This window comes from Limanda limanda, chromosome 12 (genome assembly GCF_963576545.1).
Source record: "Limanda limanda chromosome 12, fLimLim1.1, whole genome shotgun sequence".
NCBI lineage: Eukaryota > Metazoa > Chordata > Actinopteri > Pleuronectiformes > Pleuronectidae > Limanda > Limanda limanda.
In genome coordinates this window covers 13,220,491-13,236,709 of record NC_083647.1, presented here as the reverse complement: position 1 = coordinate 13,236,709, position 16,219 = coordinate 13,220,491, and the positions used below count along the sequence as shown (strand labels likewise).

General features: G+C 42.2%; 1 protein-coding gene across 2 annotated transcripts; it reads right to left on the bottom strand.

Annotated features, from left to right (window-relative positions):
- Window positions 1–12,918: 12,918 nt before the first annotated feature.
- On the bottom strand, window positions 12,919–15,014 carry otx2b (orthodenticle homeobox 2b). 2 transcript variants are annotated; one of them, XM_061083151.1, is made up of 3 exons: window positions 14,909–15,014; window positions 14,181–14,347; window positions 12,919–13,542 (listed from the first exon to the last, which is right to left on the bottom strand). In XM_061083151.1, the coding sequence occupies exons 1-3, from the start codon at window positions 15,012–15,014 to the stop codon at window positions 12,919–12,921; spliced, it is 897 nt and encodes a 298-aa protein (XP_060939134.1). The 2 variants fall into 2 exon arrangements, with proteins under 2 accessions (XP_060939134.1, XP_060939135.1); XM_061083152.1 differs by having other exon boundaries at window positions 14,181–14,332; window positions 14,918–15,014.
- Window positions 15,015–16,219: the final 1,205 nt, after the last annotated feature.

The following is a 16,219-nucleotide window of genomic DNA, read 5'->3' as shown; positions in this document are numbered from 1 at the left end:
TAAAGTAAATAATTCCCCCCACCCAAAGAGAAAACAAAAAACAAAAAAAAGTTGGTGCATAGGATGACACATCACAGAGAAATACCGCAATGACAGAGTACATAATGTAATTCAGAGCTCCAAAGAGTTACAGTCCTGTGGTACCGTTGGTGGTGTATCCATGTACTCCAAATAAGGCTGCCATATTTTCAAAAATAACTAATATTTCTTGCTGAGACTATATGTAATCTTTTCAAGAGGAAAACAACTGTTCATTTCCACAGACCATCTGTCTATGAGAGTCGGGGAATCAGACTTCCAAGTCATTGCTTTACATTTCCTGGCCACACATAAAGCAATTTCTGCTAATTTAATTTAGCTTCGTTAAAGACCGTTGAAAGTTGTGAAATTATACATATTATTTGTTGATACAAGCTCGTCCAGTGTTGTTCGCCCAGTGGTGGTAAGCAGTAGAAGGGGGTCGGGGGGGTAGCTACAGTGAGCTTGGAGTAATAATCACTACTCAATCCGCAGCGACACTGTTGCATTGTAATCCTGATGCTAAACTCCCCCATTAACCCATCTGGGACCCTACAACAGCCACCACCCACCCACCCACCCACCCACACCCCAACACAACACCCCCCCACCCCCCACCTGCCCTTCTCTCTACAAACACACAGTCAGAGCAACTGTGGCTGAATGTTAGAAGTGCTGTCTGTCGTGTTTGTGTCGCCTGCTGGGGTTGGGTGAGGCGGGTGGTGGTGTCGGGTGGGGGTGGGGGGTGTTCACATCCAGCAAATTAAAAGACGCGCTTGTAGGAATGTGTCCAAGTCCCACAGGAGCGCCACACGCCCTTCCCTCTCCCGAGCGCTGACCCGCTGGTCACCGGGCGAATCCCCTTTTGGTATTCCGTGCACACGCCGGGCCCTGGGGAGCGTCCAGGAGCCTCCTGCGGGACCACTGGTAATTTAAGTCAAACATTATGTCCCCTGCTTGTTTGACACCCATTTAAAGCCTTTCAATCACACGTGTTTGCTACAGTCCACTGCCTAGCCCCACAGTGCTATCCATGTCACACCCTTTCAAAGACCTAATCAATTTTGTTTGATCAAGTTCCTCGTGTCAAAACAATTGATTTTCCTCCGACTCACCCTGGCGGACTGATAAGATGAGAATAGGATTCATGACCTTTTTAGATTTTCATTCTCTTTTTAAGACACGTTTCTATAAAGGCAGGCATGTGGACTGGACGCCCCTCCCCCAGCAGGCCTACCCTTTCCTCCGGGTAGCCCCTCCCCTCCCGCGGGCGGCCAGTGTCGGTGTGCCACTAATTAAGGACTCTTAAGGAGCCATGGAGCGGACTCATTATAATGAACTGTAGCATCCTTACTGTCCGTGGAGTGAGAGAAGAGGGGTGGGAGGGGTGGGAGGGGTGGATCCAGTCTGAGGGTCTGCTGGGGACTCACTTCAGTTGGAGTCCAGAAGGTCTGATTGTATTCTAGAGTGGTAAACTGGTCTTCATAGTTTATATATTTTTTGCTAATATTATTAAAAAAAAAATTCTAATGAACCTTTCTAGGATGAGTATTTATGAAGTGCTTGCAGGTTGTTCCCGTTGGCCGTGCCCCGCCTTACATGAAAAAAACCCCCGGCTCCAACTGTCCCCCCTCGCTGCCATTTGTTTATTCCATTTTCATGGAAATGCAAAACAAAACAAATGGCCTTGTTTGTCTTTATGAAAGTAGGCCAAACAACTGCTGACAAACAAGAGGGGGAGTTGTAGGTCAGGGCGCCACAAGCCATGTGTAACCGTGCCTGTCGAGAGAGCATGACACGCTGCACTAAGCCACAATAGACACAATAACATACAAACAGGCCTGCCAGAATGATGTAACGTTGTCTAGACTAAACAAACCAAACACATGCATTAATGGCTTTTTTTTTAAATCAGACAAACAAGGAGTGGAAAAAAATTACAGGAACACGACATTATTATGAAATGTAAACATTATACCATTTAGGAAAGATTCATTAAATGCAGTTCCAGTTTATTTATGTTCAGCAGAAAAGAGTTTCTAACATAAATGGAGATCCAAAGACCCTTAAACTTTGTACAATATTCAAAAAGGAAGATTTAATTCAACACTCGCCTTTAATTTAATCAAGCTGCACCAAAATCCACACACTCATAGATGTCAGTTCTCTAAATGTGCTTGATGTTTTTCATTAAGATCCATGAATGTTTATCTGGTAAATCGGTAAGAATCTAGATCCTATCTCGCAATGTTTGAGGAAGTGAAAAAAAATCTTTCACCCGTATTACACCCCTCCACCAAGTTTTATAGAAATCTGTTCAGTATTTTTGTGTATAGTCTTGCTTGCAAACCATCAAAACCATACAAATCAACAGACAGGGGTGAAAACATAACCTCCTTGACGGAGGAGAAGAAGTTGCATCTTTGCCCATGTGGCTAAAAACTGTGAATATAAAGTTGGAAAGAAGTTAAACTCCTTGGGATCATCGGTCTCAATAGGATGGTAAAGTGTAAGGTTAGAGCTGGTAGCCTTTTACATACAGTTCAGTACTTGTTTGCAGCATTGAAATATTATTCATAAGTCTTTGAAATAAATATTTTGAGTAGAATGTTTTGTTCATATTTTTCACAACAATAATCCTGAATAAAGTCATGATCAGCGGAAAGATTCTCTCTGTGGAAGAAGTTGTCAGATCTACTTTCTTTCGTGAAACATCTCACTCATTTTAATCTGAAGTCACACCACTGTTGTCAGGGACCAGCAGCCACAGCCCCCCCGTCACAGTTTGAATCGTGTGTTGTGTTACTTAATTTTCCTCCGCCGACCCGGAGGTCAAGATCCACGCAGCCTGGACGGGCTCGACTTGACCTGACCTTGGTGACCTGAGCTGACCTGACCCTGAGGCCCCCTGCTGTGTCAGTGTGGTTTCTCTCCACTGGAGTTCATAAATCACACAGCGGCACAGTCACACAACCAGGGGGCCGATGGGAGGCAGCTAATCATGGCTTGTTTGAACGGATCAATTGTATCGATCTGTGAAGCGATATACGTGAGGAGAGGAGATGGAGACACAAGTTTCTGACCTTTTTCCCCGACCAAGGTTTACTGTTTCCTCATGTGCAGATTTAGAGCTCGGTTGTATTCACTTTCCTCTATGGACTCTTCTGAATGCAGTTTGATGTGTTATCGTCAGTGAGCCTCACACTTTACTGATATCCACTATTATGTGATTAAATAGTGATTTTCATAAAGCAGCATCGATGTATCTAAAATTAGTTAAACACATTCATTGTACAATAAATGGGTCTAAGTAGTCCAGTATGAATTTCAATTAGCAACAGAAGTTGACCTGTTACTAGTCAATGATGCATTCACATTTCGACCGCACTTAATTATAATAGATGCAATTGTTTACCACCCACCCCCCCACCCCGGCCTCTCTCTCTCTCACACACACACACACACACGCACACACCCGTCGTTTTCTTTGTTTCATGCCCCTTCGTCTGGCAGAATCTCTCAGGTTAGACACACACACTCACACCAGATGCCCCCTGACGCTCATTCACAGAAAGCGGGCACGTGATCGGCGGCCCCCGAGCCCACAGGCCTGCCAGCCTCATGGCATTGTGTCCCCCCCCCCTTGGGCAGGCAGCCGGCCTCCCTAAATACCCCTTTTGTCTCGGGCGGGATAACAAAGCAGTGGCCAAGCCGCTGGTGTGGCACGCGCACAGCCACTCATCCCCCTGGTCTGTGACCCAAACAGGTGGATCCGAGAGGGAAGGGCTGGTAGTGGTGGGTGTATGGATGGGGGGGTGGAGGGTGGGATGGGGGTTAGGGTGTAGGAGTGGGCGCGAGGGTTGGTTGGTTGGGGATGGGGGGGGTAGCTGCATCTGTCCCCACTCTCAACGACTCCCCGGGTCAGCCACTGCTCCATATGCTCCCCGGAGAGAGAGAGAGACTCGCATGCAGACACAGACTAACAGGTGGAGGGAGGACCGGGGGGATTAAGAGAAGTAAAGTTGATCAGACGACGGAGGATAGAGGGATTTTGAAACTGTCAAATTAGCTGTATAAGGAGAAGGAGAGAGATTTGAATGTCCCTGGAAGATTTCACTTAAGACGAGATTCTTAAACCCTTAAGCCATATTCAATGTTTGGCCATCGGCGGGAGCAGCAGGTCTCTTGCCTCGGCCCCGGGGGTCTTTGTGGTTCTCAGGCCCCGGAGCGTCAAGTCCTCAACAGGCAACTGTCGCTGTGTTTGTGTGTTCACACCGGCTGCTCTGTTTTCAAACCACAACCTCATCTGTGGGTTAACATGTGAAGGTCTCTAAAAGGCCCTGGACCAAGTTGGGTTTTCGGGTACTGACCAAGTTTTTGGTCAAAAACTCCAAATGAGTAAATGTCTAACATCAGATATCGGTTTAACATGTAAGAAAATACCAGAGGCACTGAGAGAAAAAATATGTTTGCAAAAAGTAGAGATTTCACCACAATATAACCACAGCATCTCAGTTCTGGTTAGAGTATGTGTAGAAGTTTCATTTGAGATATTTTGGAACAGCTGTTAAAACAAGATAAATGCCAACAAGAGATGTTGGCGTCTGTCAGGTGCAAAAAGCTGAGATTAGACGCTTTAACAGGATGAAAACAACACTACGGCTTATTTGGATAATCACATGGTCATGGAAATAGATTAATGTTAGAACAACATGGAGCTGCTTTATATATTGTATAGGAATATATCGTTCCAAATGCTTTTAACTCATTTGCATCAAATACCTATCCTGATAGATATCGGAAAGACAGTTATTATAGATGCATTGTATTTTTTAGAAAGCTTTTTCAATCTGAGACATATTGTGCAAAATTTTCAGGTTTTTTTCCGCTTGAAACTATTGTCATAATAACAAATGTACATCAGGATGGGAGATTATTAACTGTGACTGAATGCAAAAGTAATTGCATAAACCGAATGCAGAGGATAAAGATGCAGTGACAAAGGTTAGTGGAGCCAGGTCTTTAAAAGGTCTTGGGCTACAGTGTCCATAGTTATCAATTGGATTATCCAAATGGCACACAGACATTTTTTTATTTACACCTAATTATGACAAGTCAATATGTTTGTGTGAAAAGTCCTCCATACATCACTTTATTTGTATTGTGTTTAATACAATTAAACTCAAAAGTGTTACTTGACAAAACTATTGGCACAGGTTCTGTATCAAATACTTCAAAACGATATGGATATTTTTTTCTTCTGTATTCACTTTTAATATGAGATTTCTAACCTTTTGACACTAACAATTAAAACAGTTTGGAAGGAAAATTAGTACCTATTATAATTTCTTTGAGTGAGCCACCACGTATGATTCATCTACTGTCCATCCACCTGTATTTTGCTTCCTGTTTTTGCCTCATCATTGACGTAACTGGCATCTACTGAATTTAAAGCCTTAACAACGTTGGGATTTCTGCACCATCTTTATGAAAATCTGCTCTCAGTGATGCTTACAACCATTTAATTGAATATAATGATGATGATAATGCATTTAATCTCACATCACCTTTATAGACACCAATGGACACCTTACAACATATCATAGATAAACAATGTGTAGTATCTGATTAGGAGACACAAACACCAAACATCAATACCACGTATGTGACCCAAGATTAGTTAAAAAATATATGTACAAACACATACTGTAAAGTATTTAACCAATAAGAAGAGTCTCTGTGCTGCAAAATTGCTGGAGTGCAGTTTCTGGAAGTTCTGAAGTTCTGTTTTCAACTTTTGTGTGTTCGGAGGCGCCGTCTGTCTCATGTATTCAGGGCACGTTGGGTGGAGGCACACACTCGTGGGCCATGAATTCAAAGGGCTTAGCTTTTCGTGCGATGACACCCTGGAAACAGTTCATTGATGTATAACACTCAATGAAATATTGAAATAGGCAAAAGGAAAAGAGGAGATTCTGTCTCTCATTTGCTTTTTTCCCCTCCCCCTGAGCACTGCAGCCTGACTAACTGTTGTCCATCTCGTGGTGTCGGTGTGTGTACGTGCATGTGTGAATGTGTGTTTGTGTGTGGGGGGGGGGGGGGGGGGTTCCTCTGAGCTCCAATCTGTTGGATACAGATAATTAATTTGAGGTTTTTTTCCTGCAGGCCCCATGTCTCACAAGAGAGCCGGTGTTTGCAGGAGATTAATAGATAGAGTGTATGTCAGAAAGGTGTAAATGATGAGCTAGGCCTCTTCGCATGCACCTGATTTAATTGTGGTAATGACAGGTCTCATGAGCTCAGCGGCCGGCGGAGGAGGAGAGAAGTGGATCTCGTTCCCAGGTAAACACCGCCGTGGCTCAGTGGGAACCAGATGCACGAAACGTAATCTGAACAACTGTTAAAGAGAAACCACACGGTGTTGGTTTTGTATGTCACTGGTGGTGGTGATTTCCCCGTCTTTCACAAATTAATTCTCTGACATTGCCGAATTCACGGGGCTGAGGGATTAATGTGAAATTAGTACATTATGCTGCTGCACTACTTTTTCTCCTCTCAGACACACTGTTGTTTGATACACCGTGCAGCCTGTGGTGAGAAGACTTTGGGAAAAAAATGGAGAGAAATTGGCTGCGTTCACCATGAAGTCATTAAATTTGTAAGCTATTTGTGATCAAAAGGTGTTTTTCAGGCCATTAACTATGGAGTTTGATCAGGGCTTAACACGTGATGTCAAATGTCACTTGTTCCTGCTATTTCCCCCCAATTTCAGTTGAAAGTAAGTATTAAGCCAGTGGAGAATATCAAAAGCTTCCTGTGTAAAGGCTTTTAAATACAAACACTGAGGTTTATTATGTGCTGTATTTTTTCCGGCTCTCGTGCGAGGCCTTGAAATCCTCACTTTGCTCCGACTCAGCTGGATTTCAGATGTAGGTTAGGGTCTGACGGTTCTTCAGCTCAGACCACACGCTCTGATCTGAACCATGCAGAAAGGTTTGGAGCTGCAAGGTTCATCCTCGACCCTGGGAAACAGCAGCTTGGCAAAACTAAATTCATATTTTCATTACAATAATAGAGAGTTTGGGGAATTATTGTGTTTTTGACAAGAACTTGCATATGAAAGGATTTATCTTCATTAAATGCTGTGTATATTTAACTGAAACCTCTGTTACAATAATAAAAACTAATCTAGATGTGACTCCACAAATATTGAGTTGCCAAAATGTGTTTTAACTCTGGGAGTTCTGCATTATAATTGACCTTTAGTCATCAGTTAGGGATAACTTATTTATCAGGCCTTTGCTTTCTGCTCTGTGTGTTTGTATGTGTGTGTGTGTGTGTGTGTGTGTGTTTGTGTGTGTGTGTGTGTGTGTGTGGGACATCACCATTAGGCCGATGCGTAATCCCCTGTGAAAATACTTCCATTTGTCTCATAAAGATATATATTTTTTGTATTAATGACCAGGGAATATTTAATCCAAGGAGGTTGAAAGACCTGCGAGCTTAAAGTATTTACTCCGCTACATGTCACCGTTTAAATGTTTTCACTACGTCAAGGAACACTTTGTTCCATATTAATGATCATCCAACATATGTGTATTAACTAAATGTGTTGTTTTGTTCTGACGTTTGCTTCAGAAAAAGCTGATTTACGGCTTTTGTCGCAGCCGTCAGCATGAAACATAGAAACTTGAGCAGAAATGTCCCTTTTAGTGGACAGCCTCTTTAGTCCTAACTAGGTGAGCTTTAACTAACTAGGTATTAACTCGACCCATAAGCATAGTAATAATGTGTTTTTGAACATATGCTGAGATCTGGTAAGCTTCTTATGGGTTTCAGGCTTTTTTCCCTGCCCCTCTGAATAGCTTAACAAAAATATGCCTCAGTAATGGATGGTGCTATCCTCATCCACTGCCCTCCTCCCACCTACTATAACTTGAAATAGGCCATCAAGTGGCTAATGAACTGATAAGCCCTCTGTGTCCTGTGGGGCTTATACGAACATCATAAGCCAAATGTTTAGGCATGTTTGGAGAGACAGTTTTTTAAAGAGCACTTATGTAGACAAAGGACCCGGCTGGAAAAATAAACTCTCTCCAGTTGCCACAGTGTGAAAGTGTCCCTTCATATTTGTGTGGGTGGAAAAAGTCATCCAGTCATGGGCCGGAGGCAATGACTCACTGCAGGTTACAGAAGGGACCTGAAATATTTTGAGTTGATTTCTTTTCTTTAGTTGGTTCCTCCTCTCTTGCCGCTGCAGGACTGGCTGTGTGGCCCGTTCCCTGCATCGGACCTCCCGCCGCTGGTATCATTATCAGTTCTGGATCTCGGTAAATCCGTGGATTTGTGTGAGCAGTCTGAGAAATTAAAATAACATGCTTTTTACTGCGCTTATACTTCAAATCTCTTTAGATTTCATTTTTTAAAACATCTAAATCTGTTATTATGTGGGGTTCACAAAACCCCTTTTAATTTAATCTTTGACAAGATTATCAAATTCATTGATGATGCCACTAACTTAAATAATTTCAGAAAATGTTGACTAAGCCTGGATAAGCACTTTCAAGGGGATACCGCTGGATTAGCTTAAAACATGTTATTTATTTATATTTATTTTTTTAGCACATTTTCCCACATCATCATGATGTTATTGCTTTTATTTAGATTTCCAATACAATATTTCGCACTGAACACACATGCATATGCTGTATTTATATAAATATAAAGCAGCCTGCATGAAGACCAACTAAAAGCAACTAATTTTCATCCAAATGAAAGAATTGAGAGATTTCAGTTGTTTTTTGCAATATTAACATACTGTCCCATATTGTTGGGAAGTTCTTAGAATCTCTCCTCTGTCTTTCTGTCAATATTTTTGTTTGCCTTTTCATCACAAATACAAAGACACATATGTTTATTTAAAGTTTCAGTGTAAAGTAGATTATAATATGATTTGAGTTGCTTGGATTTGGGTGAAAACACCTGCTGGATTTTGCAGGGGAACCGTAACAGCCTTATTCGAATAACCACCACCTCCAGTAATAGTCTGTTGATTTTTGTGTGTGTTTGTGTTTCTTTATAAATCAGATGTCTCTAAACCGTCTCATTGGAATTGTTGAACCTCCAGCCTCTCGCATGCAGGCGTTGCGGCCTTCTGCTCTCACGCAGGCGGATGAACTCGCGGTGTCTGTGCCCGGGCGGACAGCGACCAGAGCCGGGGACAGGGCGCCGGGCGGCCCCGCTGTCAGACCACAACCAGGAGGGATTAAACCCTCCGCGTCTGTTGGGCCCATATGCTCCTCGACCCCGCAGCTCCGGCCTGGGACTTGATTAAAAACTCCCAGTGCATGTATGGACTTTTATTGTGAAGGGCCGCGTGTTCTAATCCTTTTCCTGACTTGTGCACTTTGAAGACGCGAGGTTACGATAACACGCTGGACGAGGCCTTTGTGTGTGACTTGATATTGGAGGTATCAGTGAGCGGTGATTAAGGACATGTTGGTGCATTGTTTAAAACTGAAACTCAAAGTGACAAGTGTTGTTTAACGGCGAGGGGGCCACACAAATAGTTGTTGCAGCCCAATTAGGTGACTTTGCATGACTCTAAGTAGTGTTCATTTTTCATGGAGGTCTTGCAATCGATGGAAATGTCGTTTAATCATCCGGATTTATTTAGATAAAGATGATAAAAGCCTTTTGTTGGATTCAAAATGACGCCCGTCCCACTTTTTTTTTATTTTTATCTCCTCTTCTTCAGACCTCTCTCGTGGCTCTGTCTTCTTCCTCCCACGCACGTATCGCTGCTCCTCGGTGAGAGAGAAGAGTTGTGTCATCTCAAAGTGACCCTGCGACACTTTCCCACTCCTCCAGCATCAGTCTGGATGGAGGGATGGAGGAATTGTTGACGCTGAGAGAGGAAGGAGACGCACCTCATGAATATTCAGGCCTGTGCGCGCCCCCATTGTCTCCAAGTTCAATTGTGTCATTGTTAATTCCCACAACGCTGCATGTGAACGCTGCTGAACTTGGCGTTGCGTTGCGCGATCTTATTATCGATGCTCGATTATTATAAAAAAAACCCGATATATTAACACAATTTATGCACGCGTCAGAACCTGGATATAAACAGCTATTTCTACTTCACCCTTGAATAAGTCATGGATATGGGCTATTGTATAATTAAGTCTTTCAATAACACACGCTCACATGCGCACACACACACCTGTTTTGTGTGTCCAGGCTGCAGGAGTGGAATCAAAGTCGCTCTTCTCTTTAACGCTTCGATTATTTCAAGCAACGCTTTTAATTAGTGCGCTCCTTTAGCGAGAGACTCCAATGAAAGAGAGATTATTGGCAATGTCAAGGATGCTAATTGAATGTTGGACTTCTAACAATTAGTCCACCTCAGAGCCATGTCGACTCATTACGCGTCCCGGAGCCGCTCATGTCCTCACGTCTGACGGGTGGAGTTGGACCAGAGAGTTGGAGCAGCCCAAGTAAATAAAGGCAACGTAAAAAAGACTTCCTTTTTGAAAGCAGCCTTTAACCTACAAACTCCTTAATTTTATTTTTTAGGAGCCACAACATCTGCTGTGAGGTTGAGAGTGGAGTGAAAATGACTGAATTGTACTTTTAGAAAAGTACTTTTAGAAAAGATAATATAGGCAAAAAACGAATCATTTTATGTGTTTCAACGTCATAAAAATACTTTAAACCCCATATCATATTTTTTAATGATCATTATAGAGTTCAGGTTCAGAAATACAGCACATGGAATTGCTTTATGCAGGCATAGTGTTGAGTTTCTCCTTTTCTGGGATGCTGTTTTTTATTTAAACCCAGAGATAATAAGCTTCATTGACTATGATAAAAAAAGATCAGCTAACATAATCATCAGTAGAATTTTTAAATTTCATTTTAACTCTAATATTCTTGAGGGTTTTAAGTTGTTTGTCCTCTCCTTGAATGCAGGGCTAACAACACTATTAATGCTTTAGGATCCTCTATATTTTTCTTTATTTATTTAAGTATTACTGCTTATATACATGATTTGTGTTATTATGAGATGAAATACTGAGCTTCATATTGAAGGGGCACATTTCACTGATCATGTGAGGCTCGCAGGGACCACGCGGTGGCTTCTGAATGGGGCCACGCTGCTGCTGCGCACCACACAAACCCCCGCCGGGGAAATATTGGGATTAACGTTACTTGGAGGCCGCGGGATTAAACTCTGTTTTCTCCATGAGGCGCACATGCACCGTCTTTGTTTCGACAGTCTGACGATACAACTACACCGGAAACCAATGAGGGGAAAAAAGAAAACACCATAATGATTTTACCACCTGAGCAGAAATTATGTTTTAAAGAAAGATCCTTTTTTTCGTTAATAGACACCAGACTCATATTTTAAATATGTTTTACTTTATAATTCCTATCGATTAAGATAATTGTTGGAAAGTTGGAAGTAAGAAGTTAGTAGATTTGAGCAGATGTGAACTGAAGTTGATGTGTGTTGGAATAACTGCTGATGCATGAGGACACATTTATATCTTATTATATTTACTAAAATAGTGTTGGTCCAAATTATGCACAGGCATAAGTGCACTGGAAAATATGGTAAATATGTAAAAGTCGATTTATTATCCAACCACCCCTAGCCCAAAACCAAAGAATTAAAATTAACATTAGCTTTTATTTTTTGAAAATCTATAATATTGAGTCATATTATCATGTAATGCTGCATTTTCTTTTGTCACCTAATGATATCTTGCCAAAATGTATTTCTATATTATGTAAAATAGGTCAATAAATATATAAATATTCCCGGAACCCAAAGAAATCCAGTTTTAAAAAACAAAACACACTTTTACACACACACACAAGCAAAGATCGCTTCTCGATGAAAGAGTATAAGCTCACAGGACCTTTATTCATGTCTTTTCAGCGGTGAGGTCACACCATCTTTGGAGCCAATAAAGGATCCACAATCACCGTGCGTTCAGATCAATGGAGGGGAGCAAATGCGCAGCTCTCAGCAGCCGAGAGTCTTTTCCAGTATGGCTAACCCTGGATTATTACGACCACCGTGCGCCTGGAAAGTCTCGTCTCTCTTTTGTGATGCCGGTGATTTAACCATTAGCATCTTTTGTTGTTCAGAGGAGGAGGGGGACAAAAAAAAAGTTAGAAATCTATTAAAATCACAGCAGAGAGTCTGATGCGAGAGGGGGGGGTGGTGGGGGCTCACAAATTGCATACAATACAACAGATCACAGTTTCGAAGGCTAGCACAGATAAAAAAAAACACACACATATGTACCATTTATATAAGACACACACTGATTGTCTCTTAGAAACTACATATTGATTCCTTATAAACACTTTTTTTTTCTTAAATAAAGTAGTGCATCCATGTCCACACGCCGGCCCCGTGTCCCTCTGAGTGTGAGAAGCTGACGGGAGGGTCTGTCCATCCCGAGCTCTTCACCAGGTCACAGTGAGCTGGACTCGAGTTCTTGGACAAACGTTAGTTCCGTGGCTGTGTTGTTCTTCTCTCTCTGTGCGCTCTCTCCTCAACAGGTGTTCCTACGCACAGAGGCACACACTGACAGACATGGATGAGGGGCTACAACCTGTGAATGAACGAGGAGGGGTGGTGGGTGGGTGGGTGGTGGGGGGGATCTCTTTGCCAGTGCTAAAATAAATTAAACCTCTCCTCTAGGAGGACCAAAGACCATCATGCCAACAAAACAAAAACAAACGTGGAGGCCCCTGAGAGCTCAGCCTCGCCCGGCTCCCACTTCAACCAGTCTGGTGCGTTTTATTGAGGGATGGCAGCACTGTGTGTCTGATGTGATCGTCACTGTTTGTGCACTTTTTCTGAACAGCTGATGGCTCTGTTCACAGGACCTGGAATTTCCACGAGGAAGTTTGATCCTTATAATCCAAGCAATCGGCATTGAAGTTCAGCTTCCACGACGCCGCCTGGTCCTTATAATCCAAGCAGTCTGCGGTGGAGTTGAAGCCCAGGCCGGACGTCCCGTAGCCCTGGGTGGAGAGGGACGCCGGGGACTGGTTCAGATGGCTTGTGACCGCGTTCGTGCTCATCGGGCTGAGCGTGGAGCCCGCCCCCGACAGCTGGTGGTGCATGGGGGTGAGGTAGGAGCCGCAGTCCATGCCGCCGAAGTAGGACGTCGAGCCGGCGTAGCCCTGGCTGTAGCCCGAGGCCTGGGTGTAGGTCATGGGGTAGGACCTCTGCATGCAGGAGGAGGAGGTAGACAGGGGGTCTGAGAGCGGAGAGATGGACGCCGGGCTCCAGATGGACACCGGGGCGGTGCTGGTGGAGACGGCCGGGACTGTGGTGGTGCTGGTGGGGGGTGTGAACTGTCCGCTGGCCCCGCTCTCTGAGCTCACTTCTCTGGTCGGGGAACTTTTCTTCTTGGCGGGTCGCACCTTGTTCTGACCTCCGTTCTGCTGCTGCTGCTGCTGCTGGCGACACTTTGCCCGTCGGTTCTTGAACCAGACCTGATTAGAAAATCATACACAATTATTTTACTATGAACAAATACACACAACTTCCCCCCAATCACTCTACAGTTCAACATTTGGTCCAGTAAAACCCCCTTTTAAAATCAAAATGTCTGTTCTTATTTCTAAACAAACTGTCTGCAAAAAGAAACTGACTAATTCAATTTGTTACCAATCAACATAAAGTTGTTTCCAGACCTTTTCTCAAATTCAATTTTAGCATATTCTGGTACCAGTGGACTGATCCGTCTCATTTAATTGGCCGATTTCTCTACACAACAATCTATCGCTAAGTTGAATTATCTCAGCCCCACTGGCAGAAGTTTTCCACTTGATTTAAGGAAGACAAAATGCTGTAAGCTCCAGTCACGGCTTAAGATGAATGTTTCCCGCAGCGCAGTTATAAAGTAGACTTTTGAAAAGTTTCACTTGTATTTATTTCTCTATGAGATATGGATTTACGTTTATGATCCATCTTTTTTAATTAACACAACACTCTGTTCAATCAGACTCATCCAACAATTAAATAAAGTTCAAGTTTCTGAGAAAAATAATTGCCCAGTAGAATTCAGGATTAATAAATTAGTTTGGATATTTTTCAGTTTTTTACTTGACAGATCACGTGGTTGTCTCACCTGTACTCTGGACTCAGGTAGATTGATTTTCAGCGCCACCTCTTCGCGCATGAATATGTCCGGATACCGAGTTTTTCCGAATAACGCCTCCAAAATGTCGAGCTGCGCGCGCGTAAAAGTAGTCCTCTCTCTCCTCTGCTTCCGCGGCGTTGCTGCAGGGAAAATACAAAAAATAATTATATAATTATATAATCAAATGAATACGTTACTCATGTATCCATAAAAAACCTTTAGAGAGCAAAAAAGATAAATTAAATAATCAAAGGCAGAGATGTAGCTCCCAGTATTTATTTTTGATGTGTGCGTAATTACGCACAAGTCCTATGAGATTTAAACGCCCTTGGCAAATTGTAGCACTTGACATAGTTAAGAGTCTAGTGGACCTAAAATTTGATGCAGTTGGAAGAAAAATCAAAGCAATTTGCCTGTAAATCACTCGAGAGGCCAATCTAAAAATATAAAAAAATCACACAGGATGATTTGGTCTTCACTCCAAGCTATGCTCATTCAAGTTTGGTAAAATAATCAGTGTAATTTCATGTGTTTGACTGATTGACCTAAAACATACTGACATCAATTACTATTTTTTTCTCTATCTCCCAAAATTCAGAAGTCATCATTAAATTCAAAGTTCTTGAAATAGCTGCTGGTTACACACTGTAACACACACTTCATTATACTTTTAGCCTCAAGCCATTTAAACCCTATCATATATTCTTTAGAAAGTGTGAACCCACCTGGATAGCCCACTGATGGATGTAAGAGGTCCATGCCAGACGTGGTTAAGCTGAGCCCATTGACTGTGTAAGGTGGTTGCTTTAGATACGACATCATGCTAATGTTTGTCTGAGGGCTGAAGTTGGAAAAAATCTTGAAAACTGATGAGCTTCCAAGGTGCACTTGGTGTTCTCTGTTCGCCGGGCAGTGGTCCGTGTTAAACCGGACACCTGTTCCAAAATGAAGAGGAAGAAAAAGACATGGATCAGATTGTGACCTGGTAAAATAAAGACACTCAATATTTAGGTCTGTTAAAATGGCGCTGTGGCTAAATGAGCCCTCTCCAGAGCGCACGGCGCTCTACCAAAACTGCACCAACCACATCTCCAGCTGTCCTTATCGCTAACACCGCCCCCTCCTCTAAAAGAAAAACCCTGTAACTGCAACAAGTCACTGTAAAGTGTAAAGTTAAAATAAAGCCACTGCTTCCTGTTCACAATTAAACCAAATAAAGGAACATTTAACAGATTGATATGCGGAAGCAAAGGCTCCTAAAATATAACTGAAAAAATAAATGCACTCATTCAGCCTCCATTTCCAAGGCAGAAATGTTACATCTTTTTCACTGTGTTTTATTTTCTTTGGGCATAACTTTTAAACTTAATTTATCTAATACTTTAAATTTGTTTTTTAAAATATAACTCGTCTTTTAAACTTAAACAAGTAACCATTCAGATTATGAAAGAAGGAACTGAATTTTTGTAAAACGACTAAAATAATTATCTGCAGACATAATTTCTTATTTAAGATGATAAACCTATTTTCATGAAGAAACTACAAATTTTTTTTTCAAAATAAAACTGACAATAATCATCAAGGCCATTACGTATTAGACAAATATAATCAAACCAGAAAATATTTGATGCAGTTAAATTCCATAAAAAGAACACATGCTTCCTCATTGAACACTTGATTAGTTTTTTATTCGGGTCCAAATCAAGGTTGTAACGTTGATGAGTAAACGTGTGATCTGTGTCTCTTCAGCCTCACTGACACTCACCCGTTATGTCCCCACTGTGCGTCTTGATTAGTTGCACTTTTTTTTTTCAATATCCAACGGTTTTAACCCCCTCATCCCAATCTGTCACACTTTAAACACACGTATCCGTCTAACAGCCGCACACACCCGCTCAATAATAATTACCCTGTCCCAGAATTGATTGTGATAAATGTTTTTTTTTTTTCTCTCTCTCCTCTGTTGATGAATTAACGAGATAATCCGAGTGGCATCCAAATGTAGCTGCTGTTTGGTATCGACGAAT